Genomic DNA, 21,123 nt, shown 5'->3' on the forward strand with positions numbered 1-21,123 from the left:
TGGGAAACAGTCTATCCTCCATATCTACTTTACCCAGGCTTCGCACACTGGAGAGGACACTCTGTTCCAGAACACTATTCAGAGCGCGATACCATAGTCTTCCGAGACTGAAGGATGCCAACATATATAGAAGAAGAATTTAGCAGGGCAGAAAGACAGTTTTGGGGATGGGGGCATAGCTCAGTGGCAACATGCATATTTTACATGCAGAATGTCCCAATTCCTGGCATCTCCAGTCAGGGCTGAGGAAAGACTGTCTTTCCGAAAGAGCTGCTGATGGTGATCAATGCAGACAATTCTGATCTAGATGGACCAATGGACTGGCTCAGTAGAAGGACACTTCATTCATTTAAAATTCTCAGCCCAGAAGAAACTATGGGAGTGAAGGGTCGGGGAAGGGGAATCTGGAGTGATAAAAGGATGGGAAACAACCATGTTTCAGAGCCATGCTTAAGCCTGATTATTTATGTAGTGCATCCAATCACTTTCCTATCCTAGAAGATATCACTGGAAATTTGAAGAACGCTTTCAGAAGTATGCCTGCTGCAAAGGAGAAGCAAACATTTTGCATCAGTGATGCAGAATGAAGATGAAGCAGCTGCATTTGAGAGAGAGAGAGAGAGAGAGAGAGAGAGAGAGAGAGAACCTCCTCCTTGCTTCTTTTTTTTCTTATTATGTAATCATAAAATAGGAAGTGCATCTTTGATTCTTCTGGAGGGCATTTTGAGGGTTACAAAAACACTAATGTGTATTTTTAATTCTGTAGCTAAGGAACTTCTTGCAAATGGTCCATTTAACCCCAGGGTTTCCAAAGTGTGAGGCAGATCTCCCAAGAGAGATGCAAACAGTTGCTAGGGAAAGCACTGCCATGAATGGATATTCCTTTCCTGTGCATATAGATAATAGGTGCTCATTTGCTCTAGGAAGATCTAGTGCTAGAAAAGAGAAGCACATACCATCTAAAGAAAAACACGTGTTTTAAAAATAGGACAAAAGCTGCTGGGGCTGTAGCTCTATGGAAAGGTGCTTGCTTTGCATGCAGAAGGTCTCAGGTTCAATCCCCAGCACCTCTAGGTAGGACTGGGAACGATCCCTGTCTAATGCCCTGGAGAGCAGCCACTGCCAGACAGTGTAGACAAAACAGAGCTAGATGGACCAGTGGTTTGACTCCATACAGGACAACTACATCTCTGTGTGTGTGCATGTATTCCTGAAATTGCAGGATGTTGCTATGGGGAGCCCATAACCCTCTGCTATGTATTTGCCAGGGGGCTACCTGAGTGCTTAGACAGATTAATCTATTTGGATACCACTAATAACAATTAATGCATTTTCAAAACTTCAAAAAAGAATGCCCACCTCTACTGCAGCAGCACAGGTGATGATTTGGGGGACCATTTTTGCCAGGGCATAATTGAAGCATAACACAGAGCCACAAAATTCAATTTGATTGGTGACTGTAGCGGGGCTGACTGTGAATAAGTATAGCTAAACCATCTATGCACATAAGAAAAGATGGCGCTGGCTATGGTCATTCATTCTCTGGTAACCTGCAGGAGGCAGCCCTTGAAAAACTAACTTCAATTGGTTCAAAATGCCACTGCCAACATTTTAGCTTGACCAAGACAGGCAGGCAGGCAATGCCCTGTTACTCAGGGGTAGTGTCAGAGGTCATGGCCCATCAGTACGAGTTGTAGTGGTAGCACCCAATGTGTTAACAGAAGGGTAAGGTGGCAATGGGGGCATCCACTATAGGGCTTTGCCCAAGAGTCATGCAACCTGGCACTGATGCACCTCCAGTATTGCATGAACACATGAAGCTGGCATCCAAAGAGAACTTAATGGCAGTTCAGAAACAACACAGTGAAGAGGAGAGGAGAGCTGAACGTCAGTCTAGCTATCCAAGTCATGTGAATTTGCCTTGTACAACGTCAGTCTGTTGGGTCCAAATATTTCCGTATTGTCTACACAGACTGTAGCAGCTCATCAAATTTCAAAGCTGGGTCTTTCCCAGTCTTGCTTGGGGACACAAGGGATTAACCCTGGAACTGCCTGCATGCAAAGCATGCACTCTGCTACTTTAACTTCCTTGCTTCCATTGCCAATATTTCAGGTTTGGAAGGCGGGCACAAAAGACAGAGCCACTGCCAGTCAAAGCAGCCACTATCTTGGCTACAGTCCTGGAACGTGCTGGAATCCCTAGCATGTATACACTGCTGAAACAGAGACGCCTGTGTTGGTTCGGTCATGTCGTGAGAATGGATGATGGCCGGATCCCCAAGGATCTCCTCTATGGAGAACTCGTGCAAGGAAAGCGCCCTACAGGTAGACCAGAGCTGCGATACAAGGACATCTGCAAGAGGGATCTGACGGCCTTAGGAGTGGACCTCAACAGGTGAGAAAACCTGGCCTCTGAGCGGCCTGCTTTGAGGCAGGCTATGCAGCATGGCCTTTCCCAGTTTGAAGAGACACTTGGCCAACAGACTGAAGCAAAGAGGCCAAGAAGGAAGGCCCATAGCCAGGGAGACTGACCAGGGACAGACTACACTTGCTCCCAGTGTGGAAGGGACTGTCACTCCCGAATCGGCCTTTTCAGCCACACTAGACGCTGTTCCAGAACCACCATTCAGAGCGCGATACCATAGTCTTTCGAGACTGAAGGTTGCCTACTACTACTATACATGACTGATATTTTATTCCTCTTGAGAACTCCTATGCCATTAAAAAACAAGCAAACCTCTACAGGGAGGTAGGGAAGGGCTGCAAAATAAAAAAAAATGGGCATGTGGAACTTGCTGCAACTAGTCAGGGAAAGGTTACTGTTATCCTGTGGGTCTTCCAATGTGCAAAGTGTTCCAATGTGCAAGCCTGTGCAGTGTGCAGCTGTATACAGTGCTCCTTGCATCAGACTGCAGATGGGGTAGCAGTTGAATGTGGAAGTTTTTCAAACAGCCTCCCACACGGCAACTGCAAATTAAGGAAATGCGTCAGTCTCCAATGAACAAGCAAGCCAGAAATGTCGGCCAAAGAAGTGAAAGCTCTTGAATTCCATAGTCAGCCTTTAGGTTTGTGGTTGAACTTTGATTCACCAAGAGCTGGCTAGTTATTCTAAGGTGGGCATCACTCCCCAATTGGCATTGAATCATCTCAAGCAGAAAAACTGAGAGCCCAATCCTTTGCATGTCTATGCATGTCAACTCAGAGTAGACATCCTATGCATGTCTGCTCAGAAGTAAGTTCCATGGGGCTTACTCCCAGGAAAGTGTCGACAGGATTGCAGCCTAAGTTGAATGAGGGGCATGCTAGGCACTATTTTAATGGCATCTTTGTCCATGGTGTGTTTGCTCTCCCCCTTAAATAGCACACAGAGTTGGTGTGCATTAAAGGCTTTCTATCCCTTATTATGGTCCCAATCTAGATTGGGTGCTATTCCCAAGAAAAAAAGCAAGCACACCAAGGCCAGTGACATGACTGAAATTCTATCTAGTTTGGCCCCTAAACATTACTGTTGCTGCTGAAAGCAGTGGCTGCAAGCTTATCTTTCCTTGTCCTTTCCATAACATCTAGTTGAACTTACCCAAGTCTTGGGGCACTCACACAAAGACACGTTCACTTGGATGACAGCCATCTGAACTGGCCCTTGAGTTGTGACATTCTGTGTTTCTTTGTGTGTGTGTGTGTGTGTGTGTGTGTGTGTGTGTGTCATCATCAGGGCATGACACAGAGCAGGGTTAAGGAAATGAAGTATGCCATAACATCAACAAATGGGCAAGTTCTACAAGGTATTAGGAGAGGAAGAGGTGAAACATGTGGCTGCCCTATTCAGCAGTAGTTGACATCTAGTACCTGGTTGGGCTCTCATTGTGGTTACTTTATATGACTCTAATCTATGTCCCTAATCAAGTTTGTACTGCAACCTAGTTTTACCTGAGTGTGGACCGAGGACACATTCAGTCAGCAACTCCTGTATGAGCCCCATTGCAATTAACTGGAACAGAAGCCTCATCCCCTGAAAGCCTCATTGACAGGTTTCTTAGATTGCTGAGCTTTTGGCAGATACTAATTCCCAGCATGTGGCTAAACTCCTCCAAGGGTTGACATGGTATCCTTTTTGTATCATTGAGATTGTTTAGAGCCAGGGTTCAATTCAGTCACTGAACTCCACCAGGCGATGGGGGTCTGCCTGAGGAAAAAGACCTGGCTGTCACCAGGCCAATAGGGCTGAACAGTTTCAGTTTTCAGGGACAGCAAAACCAGATTTGCTCAACAACTCTCTCTCTCTCCCCTCTCCCCACATTTCTTTTGTAGAAAAAAAAAAAAACCCAGTGCAATCTCACATTCTGGAGAACAAGGGACCAGTTATGTTGTAGTACTGCATCGAGGTGGTTTCAGATTCTTGCCTTTGGGCATGTTTAACTATTGAAAGAAATCAAACTTCTCTGCCTTCAGAGATCTCCCTCCTCATCAGCTGACTTAATGCTGGGATGCATTGATGCAGAATTCATTTCAAGGAGTTCTCTTGCTGTCTGAACAGTGGTAAGTGATAGACATTGCTATAAGAAAATCTTCAGGTAGACTGGCTATCAGTTGTAAATGAGTTCACTGTCTAGAACTCTCCAGGTAGAGAGTTTCTATGCCAACAGTATTTGCCATTAGAACCTCAAGGCAGCAGTTTGTAATCTCACCATGTGATGGGGATAATATACAAATACATCTCTATGAACCGCTTTACGCTGAAAGACCATTGGTCCTACAGCCCAGTATCATCCTACTGGGATGCTTTTCCCAGTATCATTGGCAGAAACTATCCAAGGTCTTAGTGCATCTGAGATCTTTAAGCAGAGATGCTTGGGAATGGACCTGGGCCTTTCTGTATGCAAAATATGTCCTCTATAGCCCTGGCACCTGGAGCAAGGCTTCTGCTGATGATTGGAGCATACAGGGGTGTATACAGGGGCATCATTCTGTTGATGATTGGAGCATTCAGGGGTGTACAGACTTGGCCAACAGTCTGAGGCAAAGAGGCAAAGAAGGAAGGCCCATAGCCAGGGAGACAGACCAGGGACAGACTGCACTTGCTCCCAATGTGGAAGGGATTGTCACTCCCGAATCGGCCTTTTCAGCCACACTAGACGCTGTTCCAGAACCAACATTCAGAGCGCGATACCATAGTCTTTCGAGACTGAAGGTTGCCAACAGTACAGGGGTGTGTGTGTGTGTAGGAGTGGTGGTGTCATATATGAGAAAAGATGGTTCTTAATCCAGTTTTGCTCAGCCCACAGCTGTACACATTTGGTCCCTGTTGCATTTATGCAACGTTGGGCAGAAATGGCTTAAGGTCAGGTCTCAACCAATAGCCACTTCATCCTGTCTTGGTTAAGTTTAAGCTTGTTCTCCTGCATCCAGTCCTATGCAGTTGACAAATACAGGTTCAGGGTTTCCACTGTTTTCCTAGGATCTGCTGAAGAGAGGTAGAGCTGGATGTCATCAGTGCACTGATGACCAGTGATGCAGACTCGAGTTGATTGACTTGCACCAAGTCAAACTGAAGTAATTTCACTGACTCAACTTGGACTTGACTCCACAATAAATGAAACAGTGACTTGACTTGTGACTTGAAGTATTTTAGTGACCGGCCTACATTATTTTAGCAAATGACTTGCATTACACTTTCCTGGGCTCCCCTTACCTGGCCCAGCATGGCCCTGTCCTCCCTGGCCATGGTGAGTCATGCTGCGGTTGCCTGACTCTCCTCCCAAGAGTGGTCAGCTGAGGTGCGTGTGAATCCTTCCCCCCAACAGCAGCCAGCCTGGCACCTCTTCTGGCTGGCTGCTGAGGCTGCGGGGTCCTGGTTGATCTGGGGGGAAGACAGTCTGTACCAGGTGCCCTCTGCAGAGGGTAAGGCAGCAGGGAGGCATTAGCAGGGATGCGGGAAGGCGAAGGCTAGCTGTAGGATAGGCTTAAAGCCCAATCCTAAGCATGTCTACTTGCAAGTAATTCCTACTGAGTTTAGTAGGGCTTGCTCCTAAGGAAGTGTGTAGAGGTTTGCAGCCTTATATTTCTTTCACTGCTGTGAAAAACAATGCATTCTAGTGCCCATCTTTTTGTCTCAGCTTTATGACCTAATTGGGAAGTTTGTGCATGTGAATTGAATCTACATGCATTCTTACTATTGACAGAACCCATGTCTGTGGTTCCAGTGGTTCCCAACCTGGGGTACGTGTACCCCCAGGATTACCTGCCAAGACCTTTAGGGGTACTTGAAAAAAGAATTGAATAATGGCGGAAAAAGGCAGGTCTGTATTAGAATGCTTTGCGGAGCTGGTAAGGCAGGAAGGAAGGGAGTGAGCTGGCTGTGAAAGCCCAGCAACTGCTAGTTTCTGGTTATCAATTCACTTATTATCAGATACGGATCAGTAGCTGAAAACATATATTTGAAATACCAGCAACTATATTAATTGCAAACATTTTGCCAATATGAGGGGTACAATTTATGGAATCAGCTTGCCAAGGGGTACACAAGTGAAAAAACATTGGAAACCATTGCTCTATGAGGACGAAGACTGATGGCTATAGGATTCTTCTTTTGAATTCTAATAAAGTCACCTTCCAGACCATATGTTGTCCATTCTAAATTCAATATGTTTGCAGAGCAGTTCCCAAGCTCACTTACAGCGTTGGATGGTTCCTCTACACTTCCATTCTTGGGTCTGTGAATCCTCGTTTGCCTTCATTTACCAGCGTTGGCCTTTCAGTCCTTGTGTGCCAGACCAAAACCTAAAGAGAGAATGTACACCTTATGAGAGCCGCAGAGCCTGGGCCTGAAGGCCTCGGCAAATCAGTGTTGCTGCAGTTTGTAAATATATGCAAGAAGAATCGTGCGTTTGGCACCTTTAGAGCATGTATACATCAACAAGAGCCACAATAAGCTTTGTTGCCAGGGTGCACGTACACACACAGCTGTGCGCTGAGTCAATTTGTTTTAAAAGCTTCATAGACGGAACAAAATATTCCAAACACAATTAAGCAATAATGAATTTTGAATACAGCAGCGTCACTCATCCAATCATTCTTTTACACGCTCGAAAGTAAATTGGCTTTTTTCCCTCTTCTTCTAGGGCCAGCAGATGCCAAGTTTTTCAAGGCTATGCCCAAGATCCTTTTGAAGTGCACCGCTAGTATGCAATATATGCCTATGACAAGTAGGCATTTGAACACTTGGAGACTCAGCAAGGATGTGTGACTGGTTACCATTCCCTGTTGAGTGACAGTGGCAAAGTGGAGTCTTTTCCTGCATAATGTGTGAAATGATCCTCAGAGACCACTCTAATTAGGGACAGAAAACTGGCTGAGCGCCATGTTAAACATTTCTTTGCTCTTCTTAGATTTCTTTCTAGTCCTCGATTTCATTTAGTATAGTGGTTCCCAAACTTTTTAGCACAGGGACCCACTTTTTTAAACGGCACACTATTGGGACCCACCTAGGTTTACCAGATTTTTAAAAAAGACCTAGAAAGAGAAAATATTTTTATATATTTATTTATTGGTAATAATAACCAGAAAAAAGACCCTCAAACATTTATCTCCCTATGTTTACACATGCATGCAAACTGCAGGAGCTGAGCTCTTTGCAGGGTAATTAGCAGCTACAGTTATCTAATTTTTGAATAGCCTCAGGGCTTGAGAAAATGTGCTATTTGATCTTTTCATCAACTTTTGGCGACCCACCCAAAAATCGGTCGCAACCCACCAGTGGGTCCCAACCCACAGTATAGGGACCACTGATTTGGTAGATTCAGTAGATGGCTGTTGCACATACTCTGCACCTGACTAAACTTCATACATGGAACCAGGAAAGAGTCTACTTAGCTTGTGAGCAGTTTGCTTTGTTTTATCTTTGATTGATGCATGTTGCTTGGCTCATCTGGAAGTCATCTGGAATTACTTGCTTTTGCAGGACACCTGCTCTTTGCCTGTGGCACAGTTTGATCTGGGTTGCATAGATTAATCGATGAAGGTTCTGTGCTGGTCCTGACTTTCAACCAGGGGACTGAACTGGATAAGTTTTTGTTTCTTTTTTTGGGATTCTAGGACAATCTAAGTGTTAACTCCAAATACTCTGTAGGGATGTGGTAAAGTGGGAAAGTATATTTGCCCCCTTTCTCCAACGATGCTAGATTTTAAGATCCTATGGCACTTAGTATTTAATTTAAGTTCTGGGCTGCAATGAAGTACTCTAATAATACTGACCTTTGTGCAGTTGGCTGCTTTGGGCTCCAATCCATCCATAGTCACCAGATCCTTCAGTAAACTGGATTCCTGATAGCCTCCTTTTACTCCATCCAGCTTGAATGTCGCTTGAGGTTTCTCCAGGATCAATCTGAGGTTGATGGCAAAGCCAGCCATGTCGATGGCAAATGGCCGGTTTGGGTCGAACACAGTCTTCCAGCCTACCACTTTTCCAGCTGGGCTCAGTTTGGGGGACTCATACCTGAGACCGCCGACAAAGGCAACAGGCCATACGGACACCTTTTTCGTGTAACGCATCTGCTTGGCAGAATGAAAACAAACTGGTGATGGGGATATTTCAAATCCCTTGACTTTGTGCTACCGTCCTCATCTTGGATTTCTCCAACTCCCCCCCCCCCCCACACACCTTATTGTTTCCCCAAGTTTGGCTTCTAGCATTCTCCAGAACTGCCATTTCATGTTTGCCTTTCCCTTTTTGTTTTCCACGCTCACTCCTATAATTGTGCCACTCTCTCTCTCTCTTAAGGTTATCTATCTGGACACTGTAAAGACATTGCACGATGCTGGTGAGATGCCTGTCATACCCTAAGCCAGTGGTTCCCAAACTTTTTTGACTGGTGACTCCTTTGACCAAGTGGGTCTAGAAACCACATCAGCAGCTTAACAAAGGTGCTCCCTAACCACCCAGCCAAAGCAAGTGATGGGCAAAGAATACCCCATTTGGCATTTCACACCTTGCATCTCTGTAACTAGTCATACCTGACTGGGAGGCTGAAGCATATGAATCCAAGAAGGGGTACCGCATGGGCCAATTATTGTCCTAGCATGTGTCACAGGTTGTCTACTGCAGTGGCCCACCCAGTTAGCCACCACCCGCCACACTGTATGCTCTGATGCATCTCTGGCACTGGCCAGCATGGCTGTTAGTATGCTGTCTGCACTTTATGTATTATAGAATTATTTTGACAATCCCCTCTGTTGTGTGACTGGCTTGTGGCTTTCTCTACCCACCTCCTCAAAAACCTGTTGTATGCCAAAACAGATATGGATAGGACAATACACCCACCCATGTGCCTATATCATGGGCCACAAAGATGAGATCACAACAACTGTGAGTGTCATACCTCTTCAAACACCTCCAGGCTATAGGTGTTATCATCGTCAGCAAAGTACACTACGCCCTCTGGTGGTGGTGTGCCGCTGAAGTTTTCCCTCAACCAACGGAGCCCGAGATTTCTCTGCAATGTGCCCCTTGGAGTGTGAGATGGGATCCAGGACGAGCCCACTTTCAGACTTTTTGGCGTCTCAACATTCAGGTGCGTAAAATTTATCCCCGTCTTCTCCAGCAAGTTGGACACTAGGTTGGATCTTCTGGGAGAGTCCTCTATCACCACCCAATGGAGATTCTGCACATGGAGGAAAGTATTGGCCAGACGGGTCAGCTCAGCTTTTTGCACTGGTCGGGGGTAGGTGGGCGTGATCACAAATATGGCAGGCAGCGCATCCAACCATGGGGGAGGCCTGGCGTATACATAGCTTCGTATTATTTTTGGAGAAGTCCCAATTACTGGTTGCCGAGCACATGAGGAGAACCCATCTTCCCTCGCTAGAGACGTGTTATTGAAGAGAGATTTGGCTGTCACATTTTCATCTGTTTCCTCTAGACCAAAACCAAGAAAGTTATTAGAGAAGAAAGAAAAACAGGTCCACTACAATGCAGGTCCATGAGGCCCACCTCTTCAGACCTCTTTGCATTTATGCTAGTTCTGCCTGGAGTGCTTTTGATCAGCCCCCCCCCCCAAAACAAAAACAAAAAACAAACAGTTTTTGATCAGCTTTAAAGCACCGTAGAAGCAACAAGCTCAATAAGATAAGGGGCACTCAGGATTGTGGAGGCAATTATTATATCCAACCTGCATATCTGTCATACAGGAATACTTAAGAGTTTACAAAAGTGAATCCTAGAGAGCCAGAAGGCTTTGAGTGAACACAATTGCATGGAATGGCAATTACCCCTTAGTGGGGGCATGCTTTAGTGCTCCTTCTGAACCTGTTATGTGGGAGAGAGTTGTTTGATGAGATGCACTCTGGCACTGAGGCTTGTGGGAATATCATTTTCAGAATTATAAGAATTCAGTGTTATCAGGTTGCAACTCAGATAATTCTTTCCACTCTCCCTCTGCAGTGACATTTTTGCCTCTTCACTTAGACCTAAATTCTTCTTAAGCATGAAGGTTCTCTCTATCTTCTGCTGAAGCAAATGGGACTTCTACCTTGCTCCAAAGGAGATCTGTAGGCATATGCACACACTTGGAATAGGAGTTGAACCACAACTAATCCTGAATCCAAGGAGTGCTTCAGAGGGTGCTTTAAACCAGGAGTGATCTGAGATGCCAAATCTCTCTGCCACAAAGGGTGCAATCCTAAGGCACCCTTGGGCTGGTGCAAGTCCCTTGCGTCAGCTCAGGAGGGTTGCAAATGTGCCGTAAGGCACGTTTGTGCCTCCTAAAGAGTTGGCTAGGCTGGTCCATGGAGGTGCGCCGGCCTGTGGAGGTTGACTTAAGCTTCTGCACCGACAGCTCGCCGAGCTCGGCTGAGGCAAGACTCTGGGGTGGGTGGGGAGGAAAAGGGAGGAGGTGAGAGGGAGGTGTTCAAGGGTGAGGGGAGGGCGGGTGGTGGGTGGCTCCAGGGGCGGGCAGGGAGCAGGAGGCGGGGCTGGGACCTGGCAGTTATGCCGAATGCCAACCCCGTTCCCTGAGCAGCACGGAGTGGCTTCAAACCACTCCGCTCTCCTCAGACTTGCACCACCTCAGGAGGTAAGCCACCCTGGCCCCATTGGGTCTCCTCAGACATGTGCCACCTTAGGAAGTGGCGCATGTCCCAGGAGACCCATTGGGGCCAGGGTGGCTTACCTGAGGGAAGGAGAAGAGTTTCCCCTTACCGCTGGCTTAGCCACTTTGGGCACCTATGCTGCACTGGATACAGCGCAAGCCTCTTGGCTTGCCTGTTCCAGCGCAAGATAGGATTGTGCCCAAAATTGCCGACATACAAAAAACTATTACTGGTCCAAAGTAAGTGCTTTGGTAGTCAGACACTCAGAATTCAGATGTATGATTACTGTATGGTTTTATTTTTCTGGTTTTTTAAATCTGTGGTATGGATTTTGTTTGTTAAAACAGTTAAAAGTATGCAATAAATTCCAGAATTTCTGGAATCTGAGTCTTTTTCAAGGCCTTATGTACTCCAGACATAGTCCTAGATTAGAGGATATCAATTTTTTTGCAGGGGATTAATAGACAACTTATAAAATCTGATATAACTTTAATAGGCAGTCTGATATAACATAATAGAAGTAGGCAGTAAGGAGAAACTTCTGGCTATTATTAAGATGGTTCTCTTTAGATTTAGTTTAGATGGTTTAGTTTAGATCAGTGGTTCCCAACCTTGACGAACCCACGGACCACTGAGGCAAAAATTGGAATTGTCGTGGACCACATACAATGCCAGCTGTGGGCGGTCTGGTCTCCACCCTCTCTGGTTGTTCATGGGGAAGCATCTCTCAAGTGAGCACTCCCCCATGGACCACCAGAGAGAGTGGAGAATGGACCGCTTGTAGCTGGCACATCAGTCCATTTTCTGCCCTCTCTGGTGGTAGTGCTTACTTGGCAAGATGCTGGAAGTGATCAAAGGTGATTTTATTCCTTAGCCCTCACGGATTACTTCTCAGGGTTTTGTGGGCCACCTGTGGACACAGACCACAGGTTGGGAACCACTGGTCCTCTATGTATTGTCAAATATTTGTCAATTCTTGTTGAACTTCTAGTTCAGGTTGTGAATTCAATTCTATCAACAGAATATAAACCATCAACTTGGTGTGATGTCAAAATTGCCCTCATACATAAACCTAGGAAGCCAGCACAGCTCTTCTTATCCTTATAAAATTGTGAATATAAAATTTTTGCAGCTGTTTTGGCAAAATGATTAGACTTGATTATGTCAAAGGTTATTCATTCAGATCAACAAGGTTTTATTAAAGATAGGATTTTAGTTACAACTGTTTGATAAATGTTAAATATTAAAGATAATCTGAACTGGAAGAAACAAAAGGACAGCGAAGGACAGCTATAACTTTTATTGTTACCAAAAAAGCCTTTGAGAAAGTGGGATGGATTTTTTATTGGATGTCTTTCAAACATTTGGGATTGGAGATAATTTTGTTAAATGGATTAGATCAATTTATTCACCTAGGATACAGTATTTATCCTTTTATCCAGTATTTATCCTTTATCCAGTATTTATCCTTTATCAGCTTTTATATGTTTAACCTGAGGTACTAGGCAGGGTTGTCATTTCTCTCCATATCTTTAAAAACTTTATCTGGAATCCTTGCTAGCTACAATTAGTAACAGTGTAAATGTTAAGGGTTTGAAGACAAGATTATATTAATGTAAAATCTTGAGACATGTGGATGATTGAGTGTTAACAAATCTGAATCCTGAAAATTCTCTTTCTAAAATTTTGGAAATGGGGGAGGGCGAGGGCGAGGATTATAGTAAAGTGGCAGGTAATGCTATTTAATCTTACCCAAGTGAAGATGGAGAATCTAAATATTGGCTAAATTTAATATAGAGACTCCTGGAATTCAGGTATCTACAGCTCAATCCTATCCAAGATAGGGCTGCAGGGCGGTTGGAATTATGACAGTGGAAGTCATATCTGCTGTTGTAAAATGGTTGTTGATGGTGCATGCGGTGTGTCGTCAGTGGCCATTCTGTGAGCACTGCCACAAGAGGCAGCACTGCTGCAGCTCCATCACTGGACCCCACTGCGCCTCCCAGACCCAGTAAATCAGATGTATGAATTTGGGACGAAACTGGGTGGGGAGAATGGGGCATGGGGAGGTGGCAAGAGGCCATGAATCTGGTGGCATTGATATGCACCGGATCCTATCCCCTCCATTGAGGAGCTCTCCACGCCCATTTTCTCTCCATAGACACAAACACCCAAAGCAGTGGAGTATGTTAGAGGAGACCCATGGTGGCTCAAGGAGTTACTGGGAGGTAGGTAAAAATAATTCTCATTTACCTCCTGTTTTCCCTCAAGTCATCACCCTCCACCACTGGATGCAGCATGCATCTTTTTGGCTTGGCTGCACTGGTGCAGCTTGCAGGGGCTTGAATTGGGCCTCTAGGACTTTTTTCCCCTAACTCCAATTTAGATGTCCATAAACTTACTGTAATTACATGACATTATTTTTAAAAGTCACAGATTATTTAAATAATTTGATTCACCTTTTGTTTTCTTTTTTCTTTTTTCCCCTTTTTTGAGAAAATAAATGTGGTAAAAATGGTTATATTTTCATTAGGTAGGAAATTGTTAGGGCTTTATTAATCTAGAATAAATTTAGATGCTATGGTTTGCTTGGGAAATACCCTATGCTTTGGATGAGGATTTTCTCTCTCTCTCTCTCTCTCACACACACACACACACACACAGGGTTTCTTCTCTAGTTGGGTTAAATTTTAAAAAGAACTGAATCAGAATTGGCTTATTAATAATCAAATGCCCTATAATTATTTGTTAGAAGGTATTGAGTTTTTCCTACCTTTCTATGAATATTTACAGGCACACCACTATCTCCATGAATTAATTGGTCAAACAGGAGGTTTAACAAGGCCATTCACATTATTTGAAAAATTGCTTAAATGCAAGATTAGACATGCCTTAACTTTGTAAGATGCTCACCAAACCAAGATAAAAGATGGGATGCTGTCCAGCTAGAAAGAGTTAACTCCCAAGAAGCTGAATTTAAACTGAATTTAAACGGAACACTCAATTTGTATCTATGTCTTGCTCCGATAGTTAACAAAGAGTAAAAAATTTGAACTCTTTTTTTATGATATCCAATAAAATCTCTATTTCCTTGATATCAATTTTAAATATACCTCCTACCTATACTCTACTCAGAGTTGCTTCTTTTACATTTTATTAACGTAAGTATTTTAATACTTATAAATTGTTAATTCTTATATAATTGTTAATTGATTTTAATTCTTATAAAATCTCTAGTAAGCTTTCTTGGCTTTGCACAATCTGAATTTACTCAATAAGTAGATTCAATTCCTACTGCACATCCTTGATTCAGTTTCAAAATTCTTTAAATGGATTTTCTAAAGAACCTATCAGATCCTGTTCTTCATTTTCCTTAAGAATTTATCTTAGTTTTATATTATGACTTCTAATTTCTGTGTCTTAAATCTGGGTTATCAACCTACCCAACTCCCCTTGCCATATATGCTAATCAATAAGTACTTGTGCAAAAACCTTCCGTTTCACTTCTGTTTTTAATGCTTCCAGTTTACTTTCAAATTCATATTTCAAAATGTATCCATGTTCCAAATATGAAATGAAATTCACTACATCGTAAAATAAATAACTATATGCAAGTCCAATTAGTCAGTAGATGTTCCACTGACAATCCTTTCTGCAATTATTTTAAAGACGTTTACAAAGGTCATGCTGCAAATTCATTCAATTCTCTTTAAATTCTAACCTGAAATGATAGCTTGAGAATCACTTGCTTCGTAAAGGTAGATGATTAACAAACCCATTGACAAAATGTCAAAGATAGCAGGAAAAAGTTAATGAAAGTTTATAGTCTGCTTTCCAAGAGGTTGAATGGTGACAAAGGGTGATGCCACTTGAAAATGGGAAAAAATTAAGTCAATCCAAGAATAACCTTCCATCCAATTTCTCCAGTGAATGTTCCCAACATGCAGTGTTCAGAACACAAAACAATTCAAGTACTCATGAGTCCCAAATCTTGCATGAGGTTCCTGAGTCAGCTGTACAACTATATTCAAAATGGCAAGAGAGTAGCTCGTCAACTCTTCCAGTTCAGCCTTAAGCACACTCGGGGGCCGTAGCTGGCAGGGCCATCAAGGTGTTGCTTTGGCTGTCACTCACCTTTTCAAAGTGGAGAAGAGCGGCCTCCCCTGTGAGCCTGCTATTTGACCCAAACTGGGCAATTTTGGGATCCTGAGCTCACTTTCTCTTTCTATTGCAGCCTCACAGCATTCTTCCCATTTTTTAAAAATATTAGCATTTGTTTAATAAGCCTGTCAGTTAAGTATTATTATCCTTGTTTTGCAGCTGAGGCTGACAGAGCACTGGCTTGCCTAAGGCTTCCTTGTGGGTTCATGGCAGAGGCAAGATTCAAGCCAAGGAGGTCCTGATCCATCGCTCAGTTTTAAATAGGGATCATTGTATTTAATTAAGAGAGTTCTCTTGCAAACAAGACATATTATATTGCTATTTATTCTGCTTGAACTGAATATAGATTGGCTCCAAGCATCCAAAGCATTTCCCAAACCGTTTTTTAAAGTTAGCATCTGAATCAGAACTGGACCATAGATTTTATAAATCCTGGGAAACCTGAACTGGGAGTGAATCACACCTGTTAACAGTTGAGTGAGTGACAGAACCTAGCAACAGATTGGGCTCTGCGGTGGCCCTGTCCCCACCACACTGGGAGAGATAATGGTAAGAATAATTCTCTGACTTGTAGCCTGACAATCTTGAAAATATTACAGTAGAGAAGCAACAAAGAGCCAGTGGCATAGCTAGAGGGAGTGCAAAGCGCTTGGTTTTGCAGGGAGCCTCACCGCAGCGTGCAAGGGACTTTCCCCTTCCCCTTTGAAGCATTCCAGGCGAATGCCTCTGTTGCTCCCACTGCCTGGAAAGGCCCCAAAAGAGAGGGGGAGGGGTCGCTTGAATGCAGCCGTGAGGCTCCCTGAAAAACTTAGTGCCTTGCACCAACTCTAGCTATACCACTGCGCAGAGCAACAACTGTTTCTCCCTAGATGTTATGCTACTACACTTCATTCTTGCCACAATAACTCTGGTGTGCAAATGTTGCAGTGGCTTTTATGGAGGTCTGCGTTTTGGGTACTTACTTCTCAGAACGCTGAGGTAGCGGGTGGTCGGGTACTGATGCCACAAAGTGAGGAGAAGACCCCATGGCAATGCAATCAGAAGTGTGGTGAGAAGGTTACGTCTCCTCAGCATGCTGCAGAAAATTTCCAGTGCCCAGGCATCTCCCTACCTTTCAGGACAAAGCAGGGAGTGAATTATACAAAGAAAGCAAGCAAACACGGGATGAGACAGAAATCCCAAAGACTGAGCTGGTCTAGGATCTGAAATTAGACAGATTCAGACCACCTTGATCATCCCGCAGCAGCAGACAGCAATTCCCCTGCCATGGAATTATGGACCGCAGCTCAATCAGGAGACTGGGCAGGGAATGGACAGAAGGAGGTGGTGAGCTGGTTTTCTAACTTGGCAATTCTACCAAAGAGTATTTTTGCTTCTGAAAGTTCAGCTTTTACAGGAACATATGTTTGCTTTAAAATACGTCTGCTGCAAAACCAAAGCTGAATTTTCTCTCATTAAAACTGCAGGAAAGTTGAAATAGACATTTATACAGGACTGCAAGTTGGGAGGCTCTTGTTAAGTTGAGATCGTAATCCATCTGCGACCACAGCACCAAAAGCCAACAAGAATGTTTTGATCCTGAGAGCAACTAAAATATCAGAGGGCTGGAGAATCTTTCTTTCCAAGATGGGTTACAATGTTTGGCGTTTTACAGCTTGGACAACAAAGAAATTGCAAGGGGGGCACACACATAACATGACTGTATGCCCAATTCTATCCAACCTTCCAGTGCTGATGCAACTGTGCAAACGAGATGTTCTGCACCCTGTGGTGGTGGGACAGTCACGGAGGCTTCCTCAAAGTAAGGGAACATTTGCTTCCTTTCCTTAGTTGGATTGCAGCTGCATTGGTGCTGGAAAGTTTAATAGGATTGGGCCCCAAGACTCATACAATAATGTAAGGTGCAGGGGAAGAAAGACAGAGAGAGAGAGAGAGAGAGAGAGAGAGAGAGAGAGAGAGAGAGAGAGAGAGAGAGAGAAATTCTTCTCTCACACACAATATGGAAGTACTAGTTATCCAACAAAACTGAGGGCACAATCCTAACCAGGTCTACTCAGAAGTAAGTCCTATTTTGTTCAATGGGATTTACTCTCAGGAAAGTGTGGTTAGGATTGCAGCCTGAGTGACTGGACTTTTGAGACAGAGAGAATGAGGTACCTTTTTACCCAGTGCATAATTAGACCAAGGAATTTGTTGCCATAAGATGTGGTGATGGCCACCATCTTGAATAGCCTTTAAAGGTGACTGAACACATTGATGGGTTGCAGGTCTATCAATGGCTACTAGTCATGATAGCTATGTACTGCTGCCACGCTCAATATGCCTCTGAATACCAGTTGCGCGGGGAGCAACAACAAGAGAGAAGCATGCCTTTCTCTCCTGCTCATGGGTTCCTCAGAACCAGCTGGTAGGTCATTTTCAAAAACAGAAAGCTGGCTTGATCCAGCAGGGTTTTTCTTCTTTTACAAAATAAAGCTAAATAAAGTATCCCAAATTTATAAAAATTCCAGCTAGCAAACCACAGATCAGCAATCTAGCTAGCCAACACCTCCCACAAAGACTCTGTCTATCTAACATGGAGAAGGCAAGACCCAGGAATGGCAGTTATCTTACCAAATCCAATATTCAGGTGAAGTTGTCGGAGAGAGTGAGAAAGGTGGGGAGAAAGAGGAGATTCTCTTTCCTGACTTCCGTCTGTGTCTTGATGTGGGGATGTCTTTCTTCCTGACTGGGATGCACCGATATTATACAATACAAATATGAACTTGTTTTCCTCCTTCACTATTGGTTGGTGTGAATCATATGAATTGTTCACCCATAAATGGGTTTTTGTGCATATTCCACATTTATGGGAAATCAAGGACAGAGAGAAGTCACGATGGTCCTGTAGCTGGTAACTCATTAAAAGAAAAGTACACAACTATAGCTCTTGTATCGACAAAGAGTTGTTGTGTTACCTTAAAGACTGACAATGTTAATGTAGCAAGGATTTCCATGGACTAGTACACGTCATCAGACATGTTTACGCTACAAAAAGAAATTGGTTTAGTGTTGTTGTTTTTGCTAATATGGAGTAAATATGGCTTTTGTTTGGCAACAGTAGCATATCCATGGATGCTTTGTCCATGGATCCCTGGGTAATCTACCTTTAGCAGAATCTGAACTGGCATCAGAACATGCTAATTCCATGGACCTCACAGGATTGTTGGATTCATCTTGCCATCTATCCTGCCAGCTGCTTCATGAGACACACAGCCCAATCCTATCCTGGGCCTACAACAATGGATCTTGCAATCCTCCGCCTTAAGTCCAAAAGGAGCCGTAAGCAGGAAAGGTGCTCATCTGGAGCCATCAACACAAAAAATGCTCATCAGGTGCTCCACAGCTGCCAGCACAAATGGCCAAAGGCTCCACACGTCTGCAAATGGCCCACCCAGGGTGCACAGAGCAGGTGAGGTGGCAGTAGGGGCAGTCATGGGTAGTTTGGGGGAGGATTGGGGCTGTTCGGGGGGGGGAGTGGGTGATCTCAGTGCATGCTTGATCCTATCCCCCTTCTCTGCCCCAGACCCACCTCCTAACTATCTTCAAACATACACCAGGAAAAAGAGCTGGCATGGGTCTAAGGAGACCCACTGATATCCAAGCGGCCTACAGAGAAGTATAAAATATTTTTTGTTACCTCTCTCAGGTGGTCTGGTCATCTCTCCCACCACAGGATGCAGCACATGTCTCATCAGTGGGACATGCAGCACATGGCCTGGTGGGAGATTGGGTTACCCATGTCAGAGTTAAAAAGAACATAAGAAACAGCTTGCTGGATCAAGCCAAACACTCAGCTAGCCCTGCATCTTGTTCCCTACACTTGCCCACCAGTTGCCTCTGGGTAGTACACAAGCAGGATATGAAAACATTTCATGCAGACTCAGGCTGCAATCCTAACCACACTTTCCTAAGAGTAAGCCCCATTGAACAAAATAGGACTTACTTCTGAGTAGACCTGGTTAGGATTGTGCCCTCAGTCACAAACCTCAGTGAGATAGCACATGCGTTGTATGCAGATGGGTCCAAAATCCCTGGCATCTCCCAACACAGTTGGGAAAGATCCTTAACTTAAAGTTTGGAGAGCTGCTGACTGACAATTCAGAGCTAGATGGACCAAGGGACCAAAAGCAGGAGGTGGCATAATTTGATTTCTGTACAGACTGGATTCAGACCACTGGCTTTCAGAGTTCATTTTACACACTCCCAGTCTTCTCACACAGCTGCAGCATAACTTCCTTTTATAGACTCTTAGAACAAGCACAGGAGAAATAACCAACTACTAGCCCAGCAAACTAACTCTTCAGTGAAATTTTTTGAAATTACTTTTGTGACAAGCTCAAAATGCAATCCTATGCACCTTTACTTCCTTAGAAATGAGTCCCACTGAACTCAGAAGGATCTACTTTTTAGGTAAACATACATCAGATTGGGTCAAGAAGAGTTAAATTGCTTACTTGGTAGGATTATTTCACGGCCCTAAAATCTGGAGATATGAGGCACCTGCCTGTTTCCTGCTTAATAAAAGTTCTGAATTATCAAAACTTGAGATGTTGGGGCACTTGCTTCTCACTCTTGAATCTCAGACAATACCTGTTGAAAAATAAAACCTGAATTATGTCCACAAAGTCCCATGGGTAGTTTTTTCAGAGGGCCAAAGACAAAAATTTCATTGGCATCCAGGATGCTCGTGCTAGGATGAGGCGTAACAGAGAATATGGCATGATTGAACACAAGGCATAATTGAAACAGAGTTTTTAAAAAGTAGTTGCTACATTAAACTTCTGTCTTCACTATTGGCTAAGAGATCCTTTTTTTTCTGGCAGGGCTCCTGCGCTCTCTGAATCTGCAAGAAAGGTAAAAATCGAGCAGATGTAGCTTTTTCTATTACTGAAATGGTTATTTTTCCTCAGTTGTGTAGGTAACAAAAGGTACACAAGCTTTCCCATAAAAGGTTAACGATTCTACTGAACTTCCACTTATGTTATATGTGCAAACAGGCAACTTATTATTATGAAATTCTTTCTTCTACCAGACAGTGACACGCCTTAAAAGAACATAAGAACTGCCATGCTGGATCAGGCCAAAGGCACATCCAATCCAGCTTCCTGTATCTCATAGTGACCCACCAGATGCTTCAGGGAGTACATAAGACAGCATGATATTTGTGTCCTGTTGCCACTCCCTTGCATTTTCATCCATGATCATCGGTGTTGCAATGACTCACCAGTTAGCTCTGGGAGCAGAGGTTGCGCCTTGATAACAAATACTTTGAGAAAGAGAATCTGGCAAAGTTTTAGCCACCTGGCCTTCCTGGTATCTCCTGTGGGTTTGTGTCCTCTGAGATTCTCCTCAAGTGCTGAGTGCATACATTGGGTACTTCCTCGTGGACTTTCTTCCACATTCCTGTTTGTCAAGTGGTGCCTGTGCTTTCTCAGGAGACCTACGGACACACAGCAGCCATTAACCACAGAGAAAAGTTTCCCACCTGCTTAGCAGAAGAAATATATAGTCACAAGCAAGCTTGGTAAGAAATGGATCACTTTGGGCATTGAGATTAAACACAGAAGGCTAATGTTATCCAGACTCTCATCAGTCAGGAAGGTGCCCTGACTCTCACCTTATTGCAGTTTCCAGATGCATTCCTATTTAGCAACACACTTCTAGAACTTTAGGGCCTACAGTAATCCAAACGAGATCTTACCAGTGTTAGATAAAAAAGTAAGGGCGCAATCCTAATCTCTTATGTCAGTGCTTTCCAGCACTTTCCAGCTCTTGGAGCAATACAGCTCCAAGGTAAGGGAACAAACATTCCCTTACTTTGAGGAGGCCTCCATGAGT

General features: G+C 43.9%; 1 protein-coding gene across 1 annotated transcript; it reads right to left on the reverse strand.

Annotated features, from left to right (window-relative positions):
• Window positions 1-6,690: 6,690 nt before the first annotated feature.
• On the reverse strand, window positions 6,691-16,317 carry LOC136644747 (galactosylgalactosylxylosylprotein 3-beta-glucuronosyltransferase 1-like). The gene is made up of 4 exons (XM_066620858.1): window positions 16,206-16,317; window positions 9,375-9,910; window positions 8,251-8,547; window positions 6,691-6,777 (listed from the first exon to the last, which is right to left on the reverse strand). Exons 1-4 carry the CDS (start codon window positions 16,315-16,317, stop codon window positions 6,691-6,693), a joined length of 1,032 nt encoding a protein of 343 aa, XP_066476955.1.
• Window positions 16,318-21,123: the final 4,806 nt, after the last annotated feature.

The sequence above is a fragment of the Tiliqua scincoides genome, chromosome 3, assembly GCF_035046505.1.
Source record: "Tiliqua scincoides isolate rTilSci1 chromosome 3, rTilSci1.hap2, whole genome shotgun sequence".
In the NCBI taxonomy this organism is placed as follows: domain Eukaryota; kingdom Metazoa; phylum Chordata; class Lepidosauria; order Squamata; family Scincidae; genus Tiliqua; species Tiliqua scincoides.